Genomic DNA, 20376 nt, shown 5'->3' on the forward strand with positions numbered 1-20376 from the left:
ATGTCCTGACCAATTGTTGAAATCCAAATAAGGTGGTTGATATAAAGCCAATAAAACCAATAAAGTTTTGATATGTCCAATAAAATGTCCAATAAACCAATAAACTGTCCAATAAACCAATAAACTAAAAGATACGGAACAACTTGCATTAGAAACACATCAAAAAGAAAGGTTTAACTTCCTTGCCATCTTACAAAATTATACTTAAACAAATAGCATATGGCAAGGATAAAATGAAATATGATTGTTACTACTTAGTTAAATTCTATTAAAGAGTCCTAATGCATATATCAGAAAAAAAATGTGCTTTCGAAAGAAAGTTACATTGGAAATGCGGTCAGAATTATAGAATAAATATCACAATGAAAGTACTTACCCCAAGAGAATTTGTAGACCATAAAAATGAGTCTTATAATAATTTTTGCCTTCTTTTATAAATTTCAAAAAGAGGCAAAAAATAATCCCACTACAGAAAGTGGGAGACTGAATGAAGTTAGCACAGATGTCATAGGATGTTGCTATAGATATCATGAAACTAGTTTGTCTGTCAACACGGAACAGAATAGTCTGCCGAACAAAAGAGAGAGGGCGAATATTTATTCTACTGGACAGAAAGAGAGAGAAAATAAAGACAGAGAAAGAAAAGAAAAAACATAGGGCGCCAACTACTTTTATAAATAAAAAATAGTAAAAATTAAACTGAAGATAAAGAAATTAATAAATAAATAAACAAATTAAAATGAAATAATTATTAAAATATAAATTAATAAAGATGTGACGTTTATAACGTTACAATACTGTTGTGGCGAAGCTTAATCATGTGTTGTATATGGATAATTTGAAATTAATGGCTTCCACTCGAAATCACTTAGATCAGACGCTAAAAACTGTAAAAAATTTATCAAATGATATCAGTATGAATTTTGGACTAGACAAGTGCCGTATACTAAATATAGTCAGAGGAAAGGTTCAGCTCGGAGGTTTCGATATGCAAGATGGCCAAAACATCGAGGCAATGGGTGAAAATGATATGTACAAATATCTCGGAGTAAAGCAAGCGCGGAAAATTGACCATAAACAAATGAAAACTAAACTAACTTCGGAGTTTGTGCGAATCGTAAGACAACTAAATGGGTCATATCTTAATAGTAAAAATTTGTTTAAAACATTAAATACGTACGCCTGTTCCGCGCCAAGCTACTCATTTAGTATTATAAAGGGGTCAAAAACGGATATAGAGGGTCTTCAGCGGAAAGTAAGAACACTTCTCACAAAGGCGCAAAAACAGCATCCACGCAGTGCAGTGGAGAGAACAACATTACCGCGGTAACAAGGGGAAAGAGGGCTTTTGGACATAGGTGAGTTGCTAATTTAAGAACTTATTTTTAGGTAGAGGCTGAGACATCTACTTTACATCGGGTAATTTGCGCAGTAGATGATACAACGCCGAGAACAAGAAATGCGCATAAACCACCTGTCTAAGCAAGAAAAAATGCGCACCTGGATGAGTAAACCTCTGCATGGGCGACATCTCAATGAGATCAGCCAAGAATATGTCGACAATACAGCGTCGAACTATTGCTTGACATCAGGAAGGATGTTTCCCTGCACTAAGGGTTTCCTACTTGCCATTCAGGACTAGGTTATTCCAACTAAAAATTACCTGAACTATATTGTTAAAGATCCATAAGTCCAAAATGACAAACATACTCAAGAAACCATCCAACATCTTACCGGTGGCTGCCAGGCATTTATCGGTACTGATTATAAACAAGGCCATGACTTAGCAGGAAAGATTATCCACGAAGAACTAGCTGACAAACTTTGACTTTTCCAAACCGACCATCTTCCTTATTATCAATACGTCCCTGACAAAATGCTTGAAAATGACAACTACAAGCTATACTGGGACCGCACTGTGCTCACAAACTAACCAGTGGCACATAATAGACCGGATCTTATAGTTAATAAACTTAATGGGCAAACAACACTTATTGATGTGGCGATACCCAATACCAATAATTTACGAGTTAAATACAACAAAAAGATCGCCAAGTACAGAGATCTAGAAATACAAATCAGGAGACAATGGAAAATGGAAAGTACCCAGACGGTACCTATTATTATATCTATTATTGGTATTATTTCCAAAAGCCACCCACAGAACATAAAACAGCTGGGTCTTAATGAACATCTCTATAAGGCCATGCAGAAAGCTGAACTCCTCGTGATGTCCAGATGTGTACGAAAAATTTTGGGATATACTGCAGCAGTCACCAAAGGCTCGATAACACGAAAAGATCCCCTCCAGAGCTCAATCCTTTCCATACCGTAGGTATCTGGGATGAGTGAATTTTCCCCTTAGAGGGAGTGTGAGCTGTATGGCTAAATCTGGATATAATAATTTTTATTTAGGAAGCTTGCATTATAATATTAATTACAAGAAATAAAAATCATACCAAATACTAAATAAACATAAAAACTCGCTGAAGTAGAGTTACCATAAAAGTAGCACCCCTTATGTGTGTGCCTTAAAAATCTATTTAAACAAAGAAATATTTAACAAATGAATAACTCTAAATAGTTACATATGCGCACTTACAAAAATACATTAATTTTAATTTTACACAAATGTGAGTACATGATATTACCTGCAGTAAATTCAAGAAATGTTGTAGTTGGCAATAAAAGTTTTTTAGATATTTATTATTTATACTGTCCATTAATCAGTTTTTCATTGAATTGTGTTGTTTTTTTCCAATCCATTGTTTAATTTCATATTTATAGGTATCTATGTTTTTTATACTTTGTAATTTGTAAATTCTCCGATAGACAAATGCGACTTATGTCACGGTAGAAAAGGCCCCAGAACAAGAAGTCGTGGTAAAATGACACAATATCTTTTCAAAAAGCCTTTTGAATGACTTTCAGTGAATATTTTCGGTCCACTTCCGATGACAGAGAGACGAAACAAGTACTTAATGGTCGCAATGGATTATTTTAAAAATGGCCTGATATTGCATCCTTTCCCAATCAAAAAGCGACTATAGTAACAGAAGCGTTCATAACACACGTCGTATTAAGACATGGACTTCCTTTCGAGTTACATTCTGATCAAGGACAAAATTTTGAATCAGAATTATGGCAAGAATTAATGAAAATTTTGAGTATTAAGAAAACTCACTATGCCTCTCCATCCGTAATCAGACGGAATGGTTGAAAGACATAATAGAACTATTTGTCAATAGCTTTCAATGTTTGTGCTAATAATCAAAACAATTGGGATACCTTAATTGGGTGATCATACAACTTTCGAAAGAGGTGACCCAGTATGGTTATACAATCCAACACGTAAGAAAAGACTTTAGTCGAAACTTCAACGAAACTAGGAAGGCCCGTACACCATCCTACAGAAAATAAACGATCAGCCGCATCCGCAACTACCGCATCCAGTTTTCAGTTAGAAGGAAATCCAAGGTATATAATATCGAGAGATTAACTATATATTTCGTGAGATTTATTTCATATATAAAAATTCCCTTGGCGAAAAAGTAGAAGTATTAAATTAATGTGGAATGATCGAGACGCCATCGAAAAATCCCGAAATGTCTAGTAATGTCTTTAATGTCAGAAAATGTATATTAACACGAGAAGTTGGCAGTTTAAGTAACAGTCGCATTTTGAGGTGTAACAATATGTTTGTCAGAGTTTTCATAGTTCATTCTGATATGTTATGATATTATTGTCTTTTGTTAACTTTGAGTTACTTTTCCTGAAGGTGTTATTTCTTTGAGTTTTTTATGGAAGTTGAAAGAATCATGTTTCGTCAAGTGATCTCCCTTTTTAACTCGTTTATTTATTTCCTTTTATTCTCTTTCATCATTCTTCAATTTTTTTTCTTCTTCAATCATGTTTATAATTTTCCCTATCATATAACTGCTCTTTGCTTGTATTATTTTGTAACCTAGAACGTTTAGAAAAATACTATACAAAAGTCTTATGTGTAGTATTGTTACGATAAATATGACTCATACCTAAACTGTAAACATATTTTTCTAACAAGTATTTTTTTAGTTCTGTTCGTGTTAAAGTCCCAACTTTCGATGGAAAATCTTCACGGAACAACTAATGAAACAGTTCGAATCAGCTGCAAGAGCGAATGGATGGTCTGAAAAGTTAGCCATGCCAAAGTTGGAGCGCCGCGAATTAGATTGGAGGGTTATCCGAAGTATGGTGAAGGAGATCTTTAAAGACACCGAAGTCCAGGTGTTAGTCTGTTGCAATCCGCATAATTACTGGTGCAGAGAGAAAACCGTCCCTTGTAATTTTTATACAACTGAAAGTTGTAAAAGAAGGTCCAGTTGCCGATACCAGCATACCGTTCCAGTTCCAGTCCCGACAAGGTTCCAGGAGGAACCATTTTTAAGAGGGGACAATGTTACGATAAATATGACTCATACCTAAACTGTAAACATATTTTTCTAACAAGTATTTTTTTAGTAGGGTCCCCTCCGATAAAACCTGTCTGGGTTCCATGGCGTTCGAGAACGTTCAGCAAGGGTCACCGGCCGAATTCTAGGGAACTCCAGAATAACGATTATTAAATATATATAGAGGAAATTTTTATTGTAAACAGTCAGTCTAGAAAGAATAATTGTATCAAGTCGAGTTTGGACTGTAACGTGGGAAATAAATGTAGTATATAAATTAGAATATTGTAAATAGTGTAAAATAAATTAAATAAAGACTCTAATAAACTAAGTGTTAGAACATTTTATAATTAATAAAGTTATTAAATTAGATTTATAAAAATAGTTCAGTATTTTTGATTTTTCCCATTGTTCTTCCACGCTTCCTTTTTCATTTTTTGTTAACATTGAGTCCTGATTTTCTAGTTCCTTTTCTAATTTTTCTTTAGTTTTATTTAAATAATTATTAATTTCATTTATTATAATGATACGATATATATGTATATTATAATACCTAATTATAATAGTTTTATTTTAGTTTAATTAAATAAATTTTTTTTTAATAATTTTGTTCTTTTTATCTATATTATATTCAATGTATTTTGTATACCTATAGATCATTTTATCTTTGAACATAAAGTTACTAATTAGTGGGTTGGTCAGTGCCAATATCAACTCCAGGGTAAGCGGCGGGAATTTTTAGAGTCGAGCTGATACAAATTTTATTAAACATTGATTTGGCACACATTTTTTATTTTAAACATTTTTCTCTACGGCGTACAAATTCTTGGTAAATCTATTTTTTGCGTTTTTACCCCCCTATAAGCAGAGTTTTAGGGGGAAGTCAGGGGGTAAAAGTGGTAAACTTTTTTGGGGTCCCAAAATTAATATTCTCGGCAACATTGCTTGTTCGTATAATTTTTAGGAGCCAACTCTTTGCCGACTGGACTATTATGACGTAATCAGTTTGATTACTAATTTTCGTTGTTCATTGTCATGTGGAGATTTCCATATGAAATTATTCTTTTTTTTAATTAATTATTAACTTTCTACAGAAAAAACATCTAAATTTTTAGTAATTCTTTCTTAAGCAATATTTTTTTGTCATTTAAAATATTAACCAGACTGTTTAAAAATCTACTGAACTTTATATAAATAAAAGAATTTTTGTGAAGCAACCATAAAAACTATCAGTTTAAATCACTAATATAAACGAATACGAAGTATGTATAAAAAACGAAAAAATTTACAAATAAGACAAGAATAAAAATAGAATTACGATAGTTTTCAGTTATGATAGTTAGCATTTTTCAAAGAAGAAAACGTTATTTAGTGAAGAGAAAATAAAACGAATACATAAGTAGAATGATAGGAAATCATTTAAAAAATCGTATAACCTAAAATAACTAAACTAAAGAACTAGAAATAAGAAAGTTGTTATATTTTAAAACTATTAAAATAAAAAAAAACAATAATTGTAATTTATTTTAATTTAATTCAAGCACAGATAACAAATTAATATGGTTTATAAATAAGCAGGAGCAGCTAGGTAAGGGGCAGCCACCCTATAGCTGGCTAACAGAGGAGCAGTAGGAGCTGCTAAGTAAGGCGCTGCTGCTACTGGAGCGGCTGCTACAAGAGGAGCTGCTGGAGCGACTAAGGCGTTGTACTGACGGGCGAAGACTTGTGAACTTTGAGCGGTGACAACAGCTGGAGCTATAGCTGGGGCGACTGCTAGAGGAGCTGCAAAGACGCTTGGGTCGGCCTTTGGAGCTGGGTCAGCCAGAACGGCTGAGGCAAGAGCTAAGATAACGATCTGTAATAAAAAAGTGTATTGAATATAAATAAAAATTAAATAGTTATATTAAAACAAAAACAGACTTTTGTTTTATATAAAAATTCACAATCATAGCTTCTTTTTCTTATTCCTTAAATTTGATTGTTATTCGTCCGTTAGTTTAAATCCGGTTTATATCTTCTATTTCTCATCTTATTCATCTGCTTTATAAGTAATAATTTACCCCAATCCGCCCCAATAAGTTTTAAAATCATTTTATAATTTTTACTAAGAAGTATGTGTACCAAATATTAAAATTTAAGTTTCAAATGAATAGATGTTTTTGAAATATATTTCTGTGGACTTATAATTTAACTTAAAAAACTATAAAATAAATTATATGAGATTCATATACGAATAATTAATGCCTTCGTGGCGCAGTGATAAGAGCGCTAATTTACTGAGCGTAAAAATCGGGATTGAAATTCAAAAATGCATGCCCTGTACGCGGAATACGTTCTAGAAAATAAATTGGAAAATGTTTTTCGGTAACAAAAAGTTTGCAGACTCACGTTTTTACTACAAAATTCATTTCATCTTCTAACAAAAAATTAAAAGACACTATGCTCGTGATTTTTTATTTGATGCAGATCTGGTTTCATAATTTTGAAATTTAAGTTATATCATTTGAGGGTGATCATAAGATTAGAATTGGGGAGCATACATTTTAACAGTCTAAGAGAGATTTCGAGATAATAGAAAAAAATGAGAGTTTATTACGAAAAACTTGGCGAAACGCTTTAAATATGTTATAAAAAGGTTAAACTACTACAAAGTAAAAAATCCGATGGTAAAAAGCCAATTAATGATGAGATAAAATGAATTTGTGTCAACAAATATGATGAATATTTCTTAAACGATTTTCTTTATCCATAAATCCTTTTTTAAAGAGGATATCTAAAAAATATATCAAAGAAAATGAAGTAACTTATGAGTCTAGTTTACAAATAATAGATAATAAAACTTAGGTGTTATCTCATTATCAATTTAACATACATTTGGGGGAAACACCGATAGAAAGGGTTGAAAAATACAAATAGCTGGAAACCTGGATTTCAGAAATAATGATCAAACAATAGAAGTAAGAGCCAGAATAAAAATAACAATAAATGAGTTTTGACACTACGAGCTTTGAGATCCAACGTGTTTTCGGTACTACAATATGGACTTGAAAGCTGGACACTGAAGCAAAAACACATAAATATATGTGGTGTTACAGAGCGATGCTTAGAATAGCATGAACACTGAAAAAAAAAACACGGAAGTATTGCAAGAAATTGTCAAAGAATACAAAATAATAAATACAATAAAAATATCTGGGACACGTAATGAGGGGACATCGATATAAAATGCTAAGATAATACAAGGAAAGATAAGAGGAGCAAGAAGTATAGAAAAAGTGGAGTGTTATGGTTGAAAATTTGAAGGTACTTCAACGTAGCAGTATATAGTGTAAAGATAGTAATGATGATATCCAACCTCCGATTGGGAGACGGCACTTGAAGAAAAAGAGGTACTCCACAGAGTTGAAAAAGAAAAATAAATCGTGGGCACAATTAAACAAAGAAAACTTAAATATCTAGGCAACGTATTACGACAGGATAAGTACTGTCTACTGCAATTGATTATCTAGAGAAAAATGGATAACAGTCGAGGGACATGCAGGAAAAGACACTCGTGGCTCAAAAATTTGCGAAGTTCAGAAGATCAGAATTGCCATGTTAACAGCCAACGGTCGCAGCGGACAAGGCACTTAAAGAAGAAAATACGAAGTATACAGAGATTGGTACACCAGCATCTACGCAAATCAACACAAATATTATAGGAAAATCAAAATCCAATCAGCAAAAAGAAATCGAAGAAAGACCGTGAGATAAGAACTTGCAAAATTTAGAATTATCTTTTAATTATATAAATAATTGAGTGACAATTGTGAGATCTTGGCGTCTAACTTAAAAACGAAAGATATATTGGTAATAGACAACGGATATATTGTGTACATACAGGTAGAATACAGTCACTTGTATACACAAAGCAAGAATAGTAGTTAATTAAAATTATGATTTTTAATAAAATTTTAAACAAAAACCAGTAGATATACTAGTATTTCATTGTGTTCATTAAAAATACCTTGTATTTTTAATTAAAAAACGAAGATATAAGTAATTTAAAAAGCTTTTACTTACGTAGTGGAACATTTTTGATTGTTGAATGCTTTCTGACATACTAAATCATGTAAATTCAGCATTTTATATTCTTCTTTACATAGGTACAGTCCCACCTTGCTAAAAAGTGGACATTTTGGGTTAATTTTGCAATTTTTATTAGTAATCTACATTGATATGCAGACAAGCGTTTGATTTGACGATTCATTTGTAATTGTTCATTATAACCTTGTATTAAATGTTTATAGAATTATATATTTGCTTAATTAAATATGATACAAAAGCATTTATTTTAAATTAGATAATTAATAATAAAAATTAGATAATTTACTAAAAAATATGCAGCTGATTTCTTATTTTTATCGAATGGTTTTTCTCTCTTGTTCCATCCCTTCTTGTGGAGTATTGGACGCTTATCCGTTTCTTGGCCAAAAGTGTAAGATTGCTGACTCGCCGGATCAACACATTTTTTTTCTTGCTTATTCTCTGGATAAACTGTGTACTAATTCCTTCCATTGTCTTTTATTTCTTCCTCTCTTTTTAATTTTACCCCATCTTAATCCAATGTTTTCATGTTCTCTCGTTGCAGTTCTTTTCCAGCTGTTGTCTGGTCTTTCTCTCTTTCTTTTTCCCTCTAGTTAATATTCAACTGCTTGTCTGCTAATGTTGCTTTCATCTTTCCGTAAAGTATGACCAATCCATTTCCATTTTTTTTCTTGACTGTAGTACATATGTTAATTGGCTTTGTTCTTTCCCATAGTTTTGTATTAGTTATTCTGTTGGGCCTGTATATTATCAGAATTTTTCCTAATGATTTGTTTACAAAAGTTTGCAGTTTATTTGTTGTGGTTTCGTCCTATTTCCATGCTTCTACTCCGTAAAGTAGTATACTTTTGATACGACAATTAAAGATTTTAATTTTTGTTGTTTCTAATATTTCGTTTGTTTGGCAAATTTTATTTAAAGCTTTAAATGCATGTTGAGCCTTTATTATTCTCGTCTTTATATCCTTTTTACACCCTCCGTTCCATTCCATGACTGTGTGTAATAATTCTAAGGGTGCAAGTGTGGTCAATGATGGAGCGTTTGGCACGCATGCCTGCGTGGTTACTTCTTAGTTTTTTATCTAGTTTCGTCTTCAATTTTTCCAATATGGTTTTGGTCAACACTTTGGATGCAGCGGTTAATACTGTTGCACTCCAATTATTACATTTACTCAAGCTTCATTTTTTGGGCATTTTTATTATCAATTCCTCTTTCCACTCCTTTGGTAATTCTTCGTCAGTGAACATCTTGTTCAATAATTTATGTATCATCTCTAGCAATTGCTCAGTATCTGCTTTTATTAGTTCTATGGGTATATTGTCGATTTCTGCGGCTTTTCCATTCTTTAAAAGTTTTAGTGTATTTGCAATTGCTTTCCTTGTAATTTTTTCAATATTCACTTCTAACTCTGGTGATTCTTCTTTATTTTCTATCTTCTCTTCTTCTTAGAGTGCCGTTTCCCTACGGAGGTGGGCAATCATAATAGCTATTTTTATTTTTGAGCTTGCTCTTCTAAACAAATCAATCGATCTGCATTGATACCAATCACGTAGATTCTTCAACCATGAGTTCTGCCATCGGCCAAAATCTTCTATCTTCCATAAGTTAAACAAGAAATAACACATAAGATAAGTTATCTTCTATAACTTGTGTTATTTCATGTTTACCATATATTTCCTCGAAGTATTCCTTCCATCTTTGTATTATTTATTTTCTCTCTCACTTTTTATTCTGTTTCCTTGTTTATCCTTAACTTTTTTAAGACACGTTATTTAACCTTTCAGTACAAGCGCCTCAAAAAGTTGCATCAGTACACGCGGCGGACTGTGAGTCCGTATATTGAAATAGCAAGTATGCGACGGACTAAAAAATTCTTCTGATAAAATAAAATGAACTGCTATTACAAACACTTATTAATTATTTTGCATGTAATACACATTAATTATATATATATGTGTAATGTTGTAAACACATATATTTTTCACATTTAACACATTGGTCGGGTGGTTCTTTTTTCTGTCGCAGTAACTGCAGCGTCCCCCCAGCGACAATATTACCAGCTGGAGGTGGTAGAGGATCTTTAGATTCAACCATTTCTGTAATTCTTAATTTCATTAATGATGCCAATCAAGAAAATGTAGCACGAACACGAAGATGATTATCAACTAATTGTCTAGCTAAATTGTATAGCTAAAAAAATCTTCTGCTGGTTACATTATCGGGGTTGTTGCAATGAAAAATGACATTTGCATTAATACCTGCAATATTTAGCATCGAATAGAAAACTACCATTGGCCATCTCCTGGTATTTCTTGCAGTGTTATAGGCAGCACACAGCTGGTCCACGGTATCAACACCCCCTTTAGCATTGTTATAATCCATTATGATTTCGGGTATACCTGTTACTTCATCTATTTTATCATCATACTGAAGACTGGATAACAGTAGAACGTTTTTATTTTGTTACATTATGGGTTCACCTAATTCTCATTCCAGTTTCTTATCCACTGTTACCAAATTAAAAGGACTGTAAGCAGTTTTTCAGTTAATAACGAAGGCATCAAATATTTTTCGTATGTGTGCTAACTTATCTAGCTTCTTGTTCCTTGGGTATTGTATAAGTCCCGTAAATTTAAGCAACTTGATTTTAAGATGCCGGCTAAGTACAACAATCCAAAGACTGCTTGAAGCTTGCATATATCCGTAGGTGATGTATCTCTTTCACGAAAATAATTAGCTGCAGTTGAAGCAATATGCTGATTTGTATATTCGACAATAATTGTTAAAATATATCTGTATTAAAAAAGTATTTCCAGATTTCAAGTAGATCTTTCTATATTTTAGTTGAAGTTTTCGGACCAGGTTAATGTTTCTGGTTTTAACAATATTTAATGGTGCGTCTTTTTCCACTTAGCAGATTTGGTTTTGCCAATAAAAAATTATTGTTGACAGGAGATGCTTCCACTTCAATATCCGAAATATCTTGTTCGCTCTCTGAATTATCACTTCTTTCTTCTACATAATCTTCTTCTTGGTGATCATCATTATTATAGAAAGGTTCTTCTTCCCCATCATCTAATTCTTTCTCCATCAACTTTTGAAGACGGTTCTGCTCTGATTCGTTAGACACCATCTGGAAAAAATAAACTTAGTCAAAAATTGCGTTACCTTCTAATTATTTGCAAAGATTATTTATTTATAAAAAGAATTGATTTTGATTGCAAAATTATGCAGGAAAAAGATTAATTTACACATTAATATTACGGGAATATATGCTCAAATACTAACTAGAATAATATAAGCTGAAAAAATGTGATCTTACCTTTTGTTAATTAAATACTCCAATAAATATAAAACCTATGTCAGTTATACCAATACACACGCGCGGACTCTTAATCCGCATTTGCTTATAATTCGGAAACAAGTTAACGTACTAACTTCTTAATCTTGACTAGACTAACATAAACATAAAGCCAAGCAGCGGAGTGGATGAAGACTTACAAAGCGGCTACAGAAAATAGTGGGAGGTATGTGAAAAATTCTATAATTCAATTAAACGCAGACTGTCCGTTCGCGCGCATGTAGTAGAAGGTTAACTTTTAGCAAAAGAAAAAATTATTCTAATTTTCAATTCATATTAAATGGAGTTATCTTGAAACAGACAGAAGAAATAAATTTCTTAGGACTTTCTTTTGAACGTAACTTAAAATGGGAGAACCACATAACCAATCTGCAACGATCTTGCCAATCCAGAACTAACTTACTAAAATACAATCGAATACGTCTTGGGGACTGATACAACAATCTTACTTACTATCTATACAGATCATTAATATGAAGTAAATTAGACTACGGGTGTTTATGCTACGATACTGCTAATAGAACATCTTTAAAGAAACTTGACTATATTCAATATACATGCTGGAGATTAGCTTTAGGTGTCATAAAAACCAGTCCAGTAAGTAGCTTACAAGTTCTGGCTAATGAACTCCCGTTAAGAGAACGAAGGCAACTCCTGTCACCAAATTACGTTGCCAGAATTTCAGCAAACAATAGCATTGTAGCCTATTTAACAATGTTATTAAATGATCATTGATGCTTTCAAATGTGATGAAGGACGTGCTGCAGCTTATATCTGCAAAAATTGAAACCTATAAATATCGTTGCCAATAATTGCCGGGTTTTACGTTTACATCCAACAGAAACTTTAAACCTGTAGTAGTACACATTGAAACATATAGTGGTGGTACACAATGACTCATGTTTCATTTTGTACCATCCTGAATCACTCTATACCAATGACATTCTATTGCAGGTGTACCATGGTAAGGAGGAAGAAAGAAAGATCAAGAGCCAAATTTACAAAGTGAACAAATGGCCGCAGCACTCACAGAGGTTAAACAAAAATGAAACTGCACTTCGTTTTGCCGCAGTTATGTTTGGCATAAATTTTAGCCCATGGAGGTGATATGTTCTAAACGAAAAAAATGATATAAATGCAAAAATGGAGCTAAATGGTGCTGTTAGATTAGTATTTAACAAAGAGCATTAGACGTCGATGTGTGATTATATCAAGAACTGTAGCAAAATGGCTTTTGGGTTGAATACCCTAAAAGTCAGAGAATTGGCATATGACATGGCTGCTAAAAACAATATCACTACGCCAGAATCTTGAAAGGCCAACAAATGTGCAAGCAAAGATTGGTTAAGGGCATCTATAAAAACAAATTCATCAATAAGCCTCAGAAGGCCAGAAGGATATTTACTGTCAGCTCTTACTTCATTTACGAAACCAAATGTTGACAAAGTTGTAGCACAAAAAGGTGTTAAACAGCTGAACCAGTGCACAAGTGCCAAAAGAGAATTACTCGCTACTACATGTGCAATAATTCGAGCAAATGGAATCTTTCTACCTCCGGTCATTGTTTTTGATCGTAAAAAGTGTAATACGATTATCCTAATGGTGCTCCGCTAGAAACATTAGGACTAACTAATCCAAGTGGAAGACAGATTGATGATTTTGAAAACTGTAACGGAAAATATGGAAACTATGGTTGTATTAAGAGATTCTACCAATCACGAAGAAAATGCATATGTATCTTCATCTTCAGTTAATATAGCTTCTACTTCATCTAATACAACCCAAGAATCTGAACCGAACTCAATTCTTGAAATACCTTCGACATCAAAAAGTCCTTTTATTACCCCATTCCGGGGTTTTCCCAAGCCCGCAGGCAGAAAAAATTCAAATCGTAGACGGGAATCAAGGAAAAGTGTCATTTTAACCAGTACACCAGAAATGAAAAGACCTTTCTTGTAAAACGGAAGGTAAGAAAATCCCCACAACAGCAGCAGTCAAGAAAGTTTAACGATATATTTGTTAAGCTTTAAACGCAACAGGCTGTAAAAAGGACCCTCCCAGCCTGTAAAAAAAAGCCAGGTGAAAGTGATTCGGAAACAGATTCCGAAAGTTTAGTGGCAGTCTCTTCAGATGATGAATTAAGTTCTCCTATGATGCAGGAACAAAAGAATGATTCAGAATCTTACGCAATTGCTGAAAATACTGACATTTTAAAAGACTCTTTTGTGTTAGTGAAACAATTTTATTGTACGATAACTCAAAGAAATAATAAACATTTTTTGTATTTAATCATTGTTTTTAACACTTTTCATTGTGTACTACCTTATGTTTCAAACTGTACCACCGGTGGTACACATTGAAACTAATTCAGTATTGCATATTCCTGAAAATCTATAAGTTACTATTTTTACTTTACTCATAATAACTATCAAATTTTATAGACAAATGGACACAGATAACAGACCTCTAAATGGAGATTTTTTCGAAGATTGCATTCCGATGTTAAAGTACATTTCCTAAAAAATGTGTCATTGTGTACCAGTCTCCCCTAAATAAAAAAAATTATTTCGAAATTGTTATTTTTAATGAGTTCAATTATTTTTGTTATCGACTTATCTGGAAGTTAACCTGAACATAACTTAACGTAAGTCTTATCCAAATTGCGTGATATTAAGAAAATAATTGAGGGATATTAATTGTTTTTTTTTATTATTATTATTTTGTGGATTCTATTTTTGTCCCATTCGTTATATTAAAACATATTCATTCACAAAATAAGTTTTAGCAACTAATAATTGCATTACATTTTGTAGGTCAATATGTGATTAAATTTGACATGATTAAATTTGAATTGTTTCTATTGGAAATTAGGGTGGAAAAAAATAGACATCGATAGACAAAAATTAGCGTGTGTATTGCCTTGCTAAAATTGTTATTACAGTGCTTATAAAAAAGAACAAATATGGAGGAGATATGTCTTCCGACAGTTGACATAAAAATGACAGGCAAACTTTTAATACAGTGTTGCCAGACATAAAATATTAATATAATATAATAAAATATTAAATTGAACATAAATTCCCCCCTTTGAAGAGAATCTTCAAAGTTAAACCAATTTATAAAACTAATAATAATGTCAATGTCACTACTATAGTGTCTCATTTTCCAATGGTAGTGGACACAAATGTCTAACAGAACGGGTCACTACACGAGTGGCGGTTTTCACTTCTGCTACTCTGGAGATGCCGTCCTTTCCTGGAATTAATTGAAGAATTCGCCCCATAGGCCATTTACATGGCGGCTGCTGATCATTTTTAATTAAAACTAATGTTCCAACTTTGACTGATGTGGGTGGATCCTTCCATTTATATTGTACATGTAGTTGGGAAATATACTCCTGCTTAAATCTCGTCCAAAACTGCTGGTACATACGCTGAAGCTCTTGTGGTTTAGTTAATCGATTCAATGGAACTTCTGATAGGTCAGGATCAGGAAGTGTAGTTATAGGTCGACCAATAAGAAAATGGGAAGGAGTAATAGGTTCAATATCATTGGGATCATTAGATAGGGCATACAGTGGGCGTGAGTTTAGGATACCCTCAATTTGAACAATTAGAGAATTGAAATCTTCATAAATAAATTGTTTATTTAACATAATGCGTTTTAGGTGGTGCTTTGTGCTTTTTACTGCAGCCTCCCAAAGACCTCCAAAGTTAGGTGTATAAGGAGGTATAAAATGCCACCTAATGTTTTTATGAGAAGAATAGTTGCTTATTTGAGTTTGATTAGCATACAAAAATTGACCTAATTCATTTAACTCATTTCTAGCCCCTATGAAAGTACTTCCATTATCAGAATAAATATCGGATGGTACTCCTCTACGTGAAATAAATCTCCTAAGACAAGATAGAAAACTATCTGTTGTTAAATAAGATACTAGCTCTAAATGAATAGCTTTTGTGCAAAAGCAGACAAAAACACAGATATAACATTTTAATAGTTTACATCCTCTACCATTTTTGTCCTTCAGTGAGAATGGTCCAGCATAATCAATACCAGTATACTGAAAGGGTAGAGATGGCGTTACTCTATTGTCAGGTAAACTTGACATTGGATAAGAAGCAAATGATGGGTTAAATTTAAAACATGTCATGCAACTGTTACAAATTTTTCTAGCTAAATTTCGTCCTCCAACAGGCCAATAAAATTGTCTTATAGCTGAAAGTAATAAGTTAGGCCCTGGATGAAGTAATACTGAGTGTTTATGTGCAAAGATAAGTTTTGTCAATGGATGTTTTGACGACAACAAAACAGGATGTTTTTTATTAGATTCTAAGGATGTAAATCGTAATCTTCCACCAACTCTTATTAAATTGTCTTTATCTAGAAATGGAGCAAAACTGCTAAACTTGTGCTTAGAAGGTAAATAGGTGTGTAATTTTAACAAAGAAAATTCTTCATGGAATGAATCTAATTGTGCCAATTTTAATAATAGTATATGAGCACAATTTAATTCTGAAACTGTTAAACATCCAAATACTCGCTGCTCTGGAGCTTTGCGGCTATTTGAAATAAATCGAAGAAGATAGCTAGTTACTCGATGTAATTTATTAAAAGTTGAAAATTGTAGAAATAAAGCAGATGGCTCTTTAATTTTAGTTGTGAATATAGCAGATGCTTTCTTTAAATCCGGAATTACTAGATTACATTCATTAATAGTAGATAATTGAGTAAATGGTTTATGTAAAAATTCTGGACCATAAAACCATAATTTTGAATTTGCAAGATTTTCTGGTAAGACTCCCCGAGAAGCTAAATCTGCAGGGTTCTCCTTGGTGTTAACATAAAACCAGCCATATGGTTCAGTAATTTTCTGAATTTTGGAAACTCTATTAGCAACAAAGGTTTGCAATTGATTTGGCTCTTTTTTCAGCCAACACAGTACAATTTGAGAATCAGACCAGAAATATATTGGAATTGATGGAAAAGAGCCTTTAAGAAGTTGATCTACTAGCTGAGCCCCTAATAATGAAGCTAGTAGTTCTAAACGTGGGATAGTGATTGATTTTAAGGGTGCTACCTTTGCTTTGGAGCACAGTAAATGTGTTTGATATATACCTTTAGCATCTACACTTCTTATGTAAATGCAACTTGCATAAGCTTGTAGTGATGCATCACAAAAACAATGCAGATCCAATAATTTATGGGTTCTTCCGACTGCTAGTCTTGGAATTTTTAATTGATTTAAAGTAGGCAATTGGTTGTAGAATTGAAACCATTTGATAAATATAGTTTCTGGAACTGGTTCATCCCAAGGTAATTTAAGTGACCATAATTGCTGTATAATTATTTTTGAAATGATTATCACTGGACTTAAAATTCCTAAAGGATCATAGATTTGAGATATGGTAGATAAAATTTGCCTTTTTGTAATATGATTTTCATGCTTGATGGAACATATTTTATACCTTAAAATATCTTGCTTGCTAGACCATTGAATACCTAGCGTTTTAAAACTTTCTGATTCTCCTATATTTAGAATTTCATTGGGAATGTCAGATGTACCAATATTGTTTAATACACGGGCATCATTGGAAACCCATTTTCTTAATATAAAATGAGCAGATTTTAAGATGAGTGAAATGTCTCTACATCTATCCTGGAGTTCAATAATATCATCAGACCCTGTTAAAAGATCATCCACATAAAAATCAGAAAGAATAGATTCAGAAGCAATAGGAAATGATTCTTGATATTCAATAGCTAATTGGTTTATACATCTTATTGCTAAATATGGGGATGAAGTAGCACCATATGTAACAGTATTTAATTGATATGTGGAAAATTGTTCATTCGGATTGTTTCGCCAAATTATTTGTTGTAAGGATTTGTGATCTTTGTGCATCAAAATTTGCCTATACATTTTAGATATATCTGCTGAAACTACATATTTATATAGTCTGAAGCGAATTAAGATATCAAAAATATTATTTTGGACCTTGGGACCAACATATTGAAGGTCATTAAGAGAATATCCAGACTTGCTTGGGCATGAGAAATCAAACACAACACGAAGTTGTGTAGTAATACTTTCTTTTAAGACTCCATGGTGTGGTGCATAGTAATTTAAAATGTTTTGAGTGTCTAAGATTTTTGTCATATGACCCAATTGTATGTATTCATTAATAAATTCCTTATAAAGACTATAAAATTTGGGCTTTGAACTGAATTTCCTTTCTAATGATAGAAATCGTTGAATAGCCATTTCTTTAGAATCCCCTAATAGTGAAGGAGATTGTTTCAAAGGAAATTTTACTACGAATTGTCCCGTTCTATCGCGATATGTATCTTGACTGAATAAATATTCACATTGACTGTCATCTTTTGACATAGAATTGGTAATAGGAATTTCATCTATCGACCAGAATTTTTTTAGTTGGTCATCTTCAGGAATATTCTGTGAAAAATTACAAATAGAACTTTGATGACACATACTTGAGAATCTACCAGAGATAATCCAACCTAATTTTGTATTCTGTAAAATAGGGCCAGCTTTTCTTAAGGTGATTTTGCCATCTATAAGCAAATCCCAAAATAGAGCTGCACCTATGAGCATGTCTACTTTATCTGGCATATGAAAGTCTGGATCAGAAAGATGTAAATTGTTTGGTATATCAATTGAGGATATATCAATAGTTTCTGATGGTATAGAAGAAGTAATTGTAGGAACTACGTAACATGTGATATTATGTTGAAAACTGTTAAATTTAGAATAAATTGTAATATTAGTTTTCTTTGTTAAATTTGAAACAGTTTGATTAATACCAAGAATAGCTAAATTGGTTGTTATTAATTGTAAGCCTAATCTTTGGCAAAATGATTTAGTTACTAAATTAGATTGAGCTCCTGAATCCAAAAGAGCTCTGCAGGTATGAAAATTACCTTTATTATCTTTTACATTGAATGTAACAGTTGATAATAATACAGACTGACTCCCTTTGTGATCATTTGAAGAAGCAAAATGTGTTTGCATTAATATTGCTGATTGAGAAATATCTGAATTGTTATATGTTGAAGAACTTTGAGCAACATTGTTTCTATCTTCATTTGACTCTGATGTAATTGATTGATTATTTGAATGTGAAGACCCTGAATTATAATGAAGAAGGGTATTATGTTTGCGTCTGCACCTTTTACAAGAGCCAATAGTGCAAGTATTTTTGGCATGACCAATTCGTAAACAATTCGAACACAACTCTAATGCTTTTATTTTATCCCATCTTTGATTTACTGATAATTTTAAAAACTCTTTACATGTATAAATAGTATGCTCACCTTTACATAGATTGCATTTAATTGCATTTAATGATAAATTTACTTGAGAACGTGGATAAAACTCCCTAGGTGGTTTATTAAATTGATTTGATATCTTTGTATTAGAATGAGGTTCCTCTATAGACTCTAATATATCTTGTCTTTCTTTTAAAAATTCAAGAAATTCTGATAATGTAGGCATATCTGATTTTGTATGGAACTCTTTCCACTTATTTTGATTAATTTTGTCTAGCTTGTAGTAAATTACATGAATTATAACCATGTCCCATAGTGCATCTTTAGTTAATTGCATACCTTCCAAGGCAGACAAATGCTTTGATACTTCATCTAAAAGATTTCTGAATTGTAAAAAGGTTCCTTTTTGCATAGAATTAATATTAAATAATGATTTTATATGTGTATTAACAAGAAATTTCTTTTTGTCAAATTTGTCACAAAGCATTTCCCAAGCCCTGAGATAATCTTGATTTTCATCACAACCTGAAATAGTTCTTTTAGCATAACCTTCAAGTGCTGCCTTTAAAAAATTGTACTTTTGACCATCATTGAGTGTTTGATTTGAATGAATAGTAGCCACAAAACTTTTTTTGAATTCCAACCAATGGTCATATTCTCCATTAAAAACTGGAAGCTTAATTTTAGGCAACAAAAAATTTGAGAGGGAATCATGAGTATTTATAGAATTAACATTACTGTTTGAAACTGAAACATTGTTGGAATTATTTTTGTCTATGAAGGTTTTTAAATATGCAACAACACTATAAAATTTATTTTCAAATTGTTCCCGTTCGTCAAATTGTTCATCTAATTCTGATTCATCGCACTTTTGCTCAATTAATTGTTGTATTTGTTCAAATTCATTAATTAAATTAATATTATTGTTGTATCTTAATTGAATGTCGGCCATATCAGCTATAATTGTTGCATCTCTAATCTTTGTTATGTGGTTTTGTAAAATTGTTAACTTTTTCTTAATTGACCCACGAGTTCGTTTTAAAGTATCTAGATCTCTAAAGTCTCTGCCTGATAATGCCATTTTGTCTGATTTTATTTTTATGTAAATTAGTGTTAATAGTAGTTTATAGTACCTACTTAAAAATTGTTCAAATCGAAAATAGCCCAAAGCTCAACCTTAGATAATATAAATGGCTAGGAAAGAATGGA

General features: G+C 32.2%; 2 protein-coding genes across 2 annotated transcripts; both read right to left on the reverse strand.

Moving 5' to 3' along the window:
* Positions 1–5936: 5936 nt before the first annotated feature.
* Positions 5937–8618, reverse strand: LOC140435837 (uncharacterized). The gene is made up of 2 exons (XM_072524553.1): positions 8493–8618; positions 5937–6285 (listed from the first exon to the last, which is right to left on the reverse strand). Exons 1-2 carry the CDS (start codon positions 8529–8531, stop codon positions 5995–5997), a joined length of 330 nt encoding a protein of 109 aa, XP_072380654.1. The 5' UTR covers positions 8532–8618; the 3' UTR covers positions 5937–5994.
* A 6407-nt stretch (positions 8619–15025) lies between these two features.
* LOC140435970 (uncharacterized) lies at positions 15026–20248 on the reverse strand. The gene is made up of 2 exons (XM_072524682.1): positions 15883–20248; positions 15026–15504 (listed from the first exon to the last, which is right to left on the reverse strand). The coding sequence occupies exons 1-2, from the start codon at positions 20246–20248 to the stop codon at positions 15026–15028; spliced, it is 4845 nt and encodes a 1614-aa protein (XP_072380783.1).
* Positions 20249–20376: the final 128 nt, after the last annotated feature.

This window comes from Diabrotica undecimpunctata, chromosome 3, assembly GCF_040954645.1.
Source record: "Diabrotica undecimpunctata isolate CICGRU chromosome 3, icDiaUnde3, whole genome shotgun sequence".
NCBI classification, from domain to species: domain Eukaryota; kingdom Metazoa; phylum Arthropoda; class Insecta; order Coleoptera; family Chrysomelidae; genus Diabrotica; species Diabrotica undecimpunctata.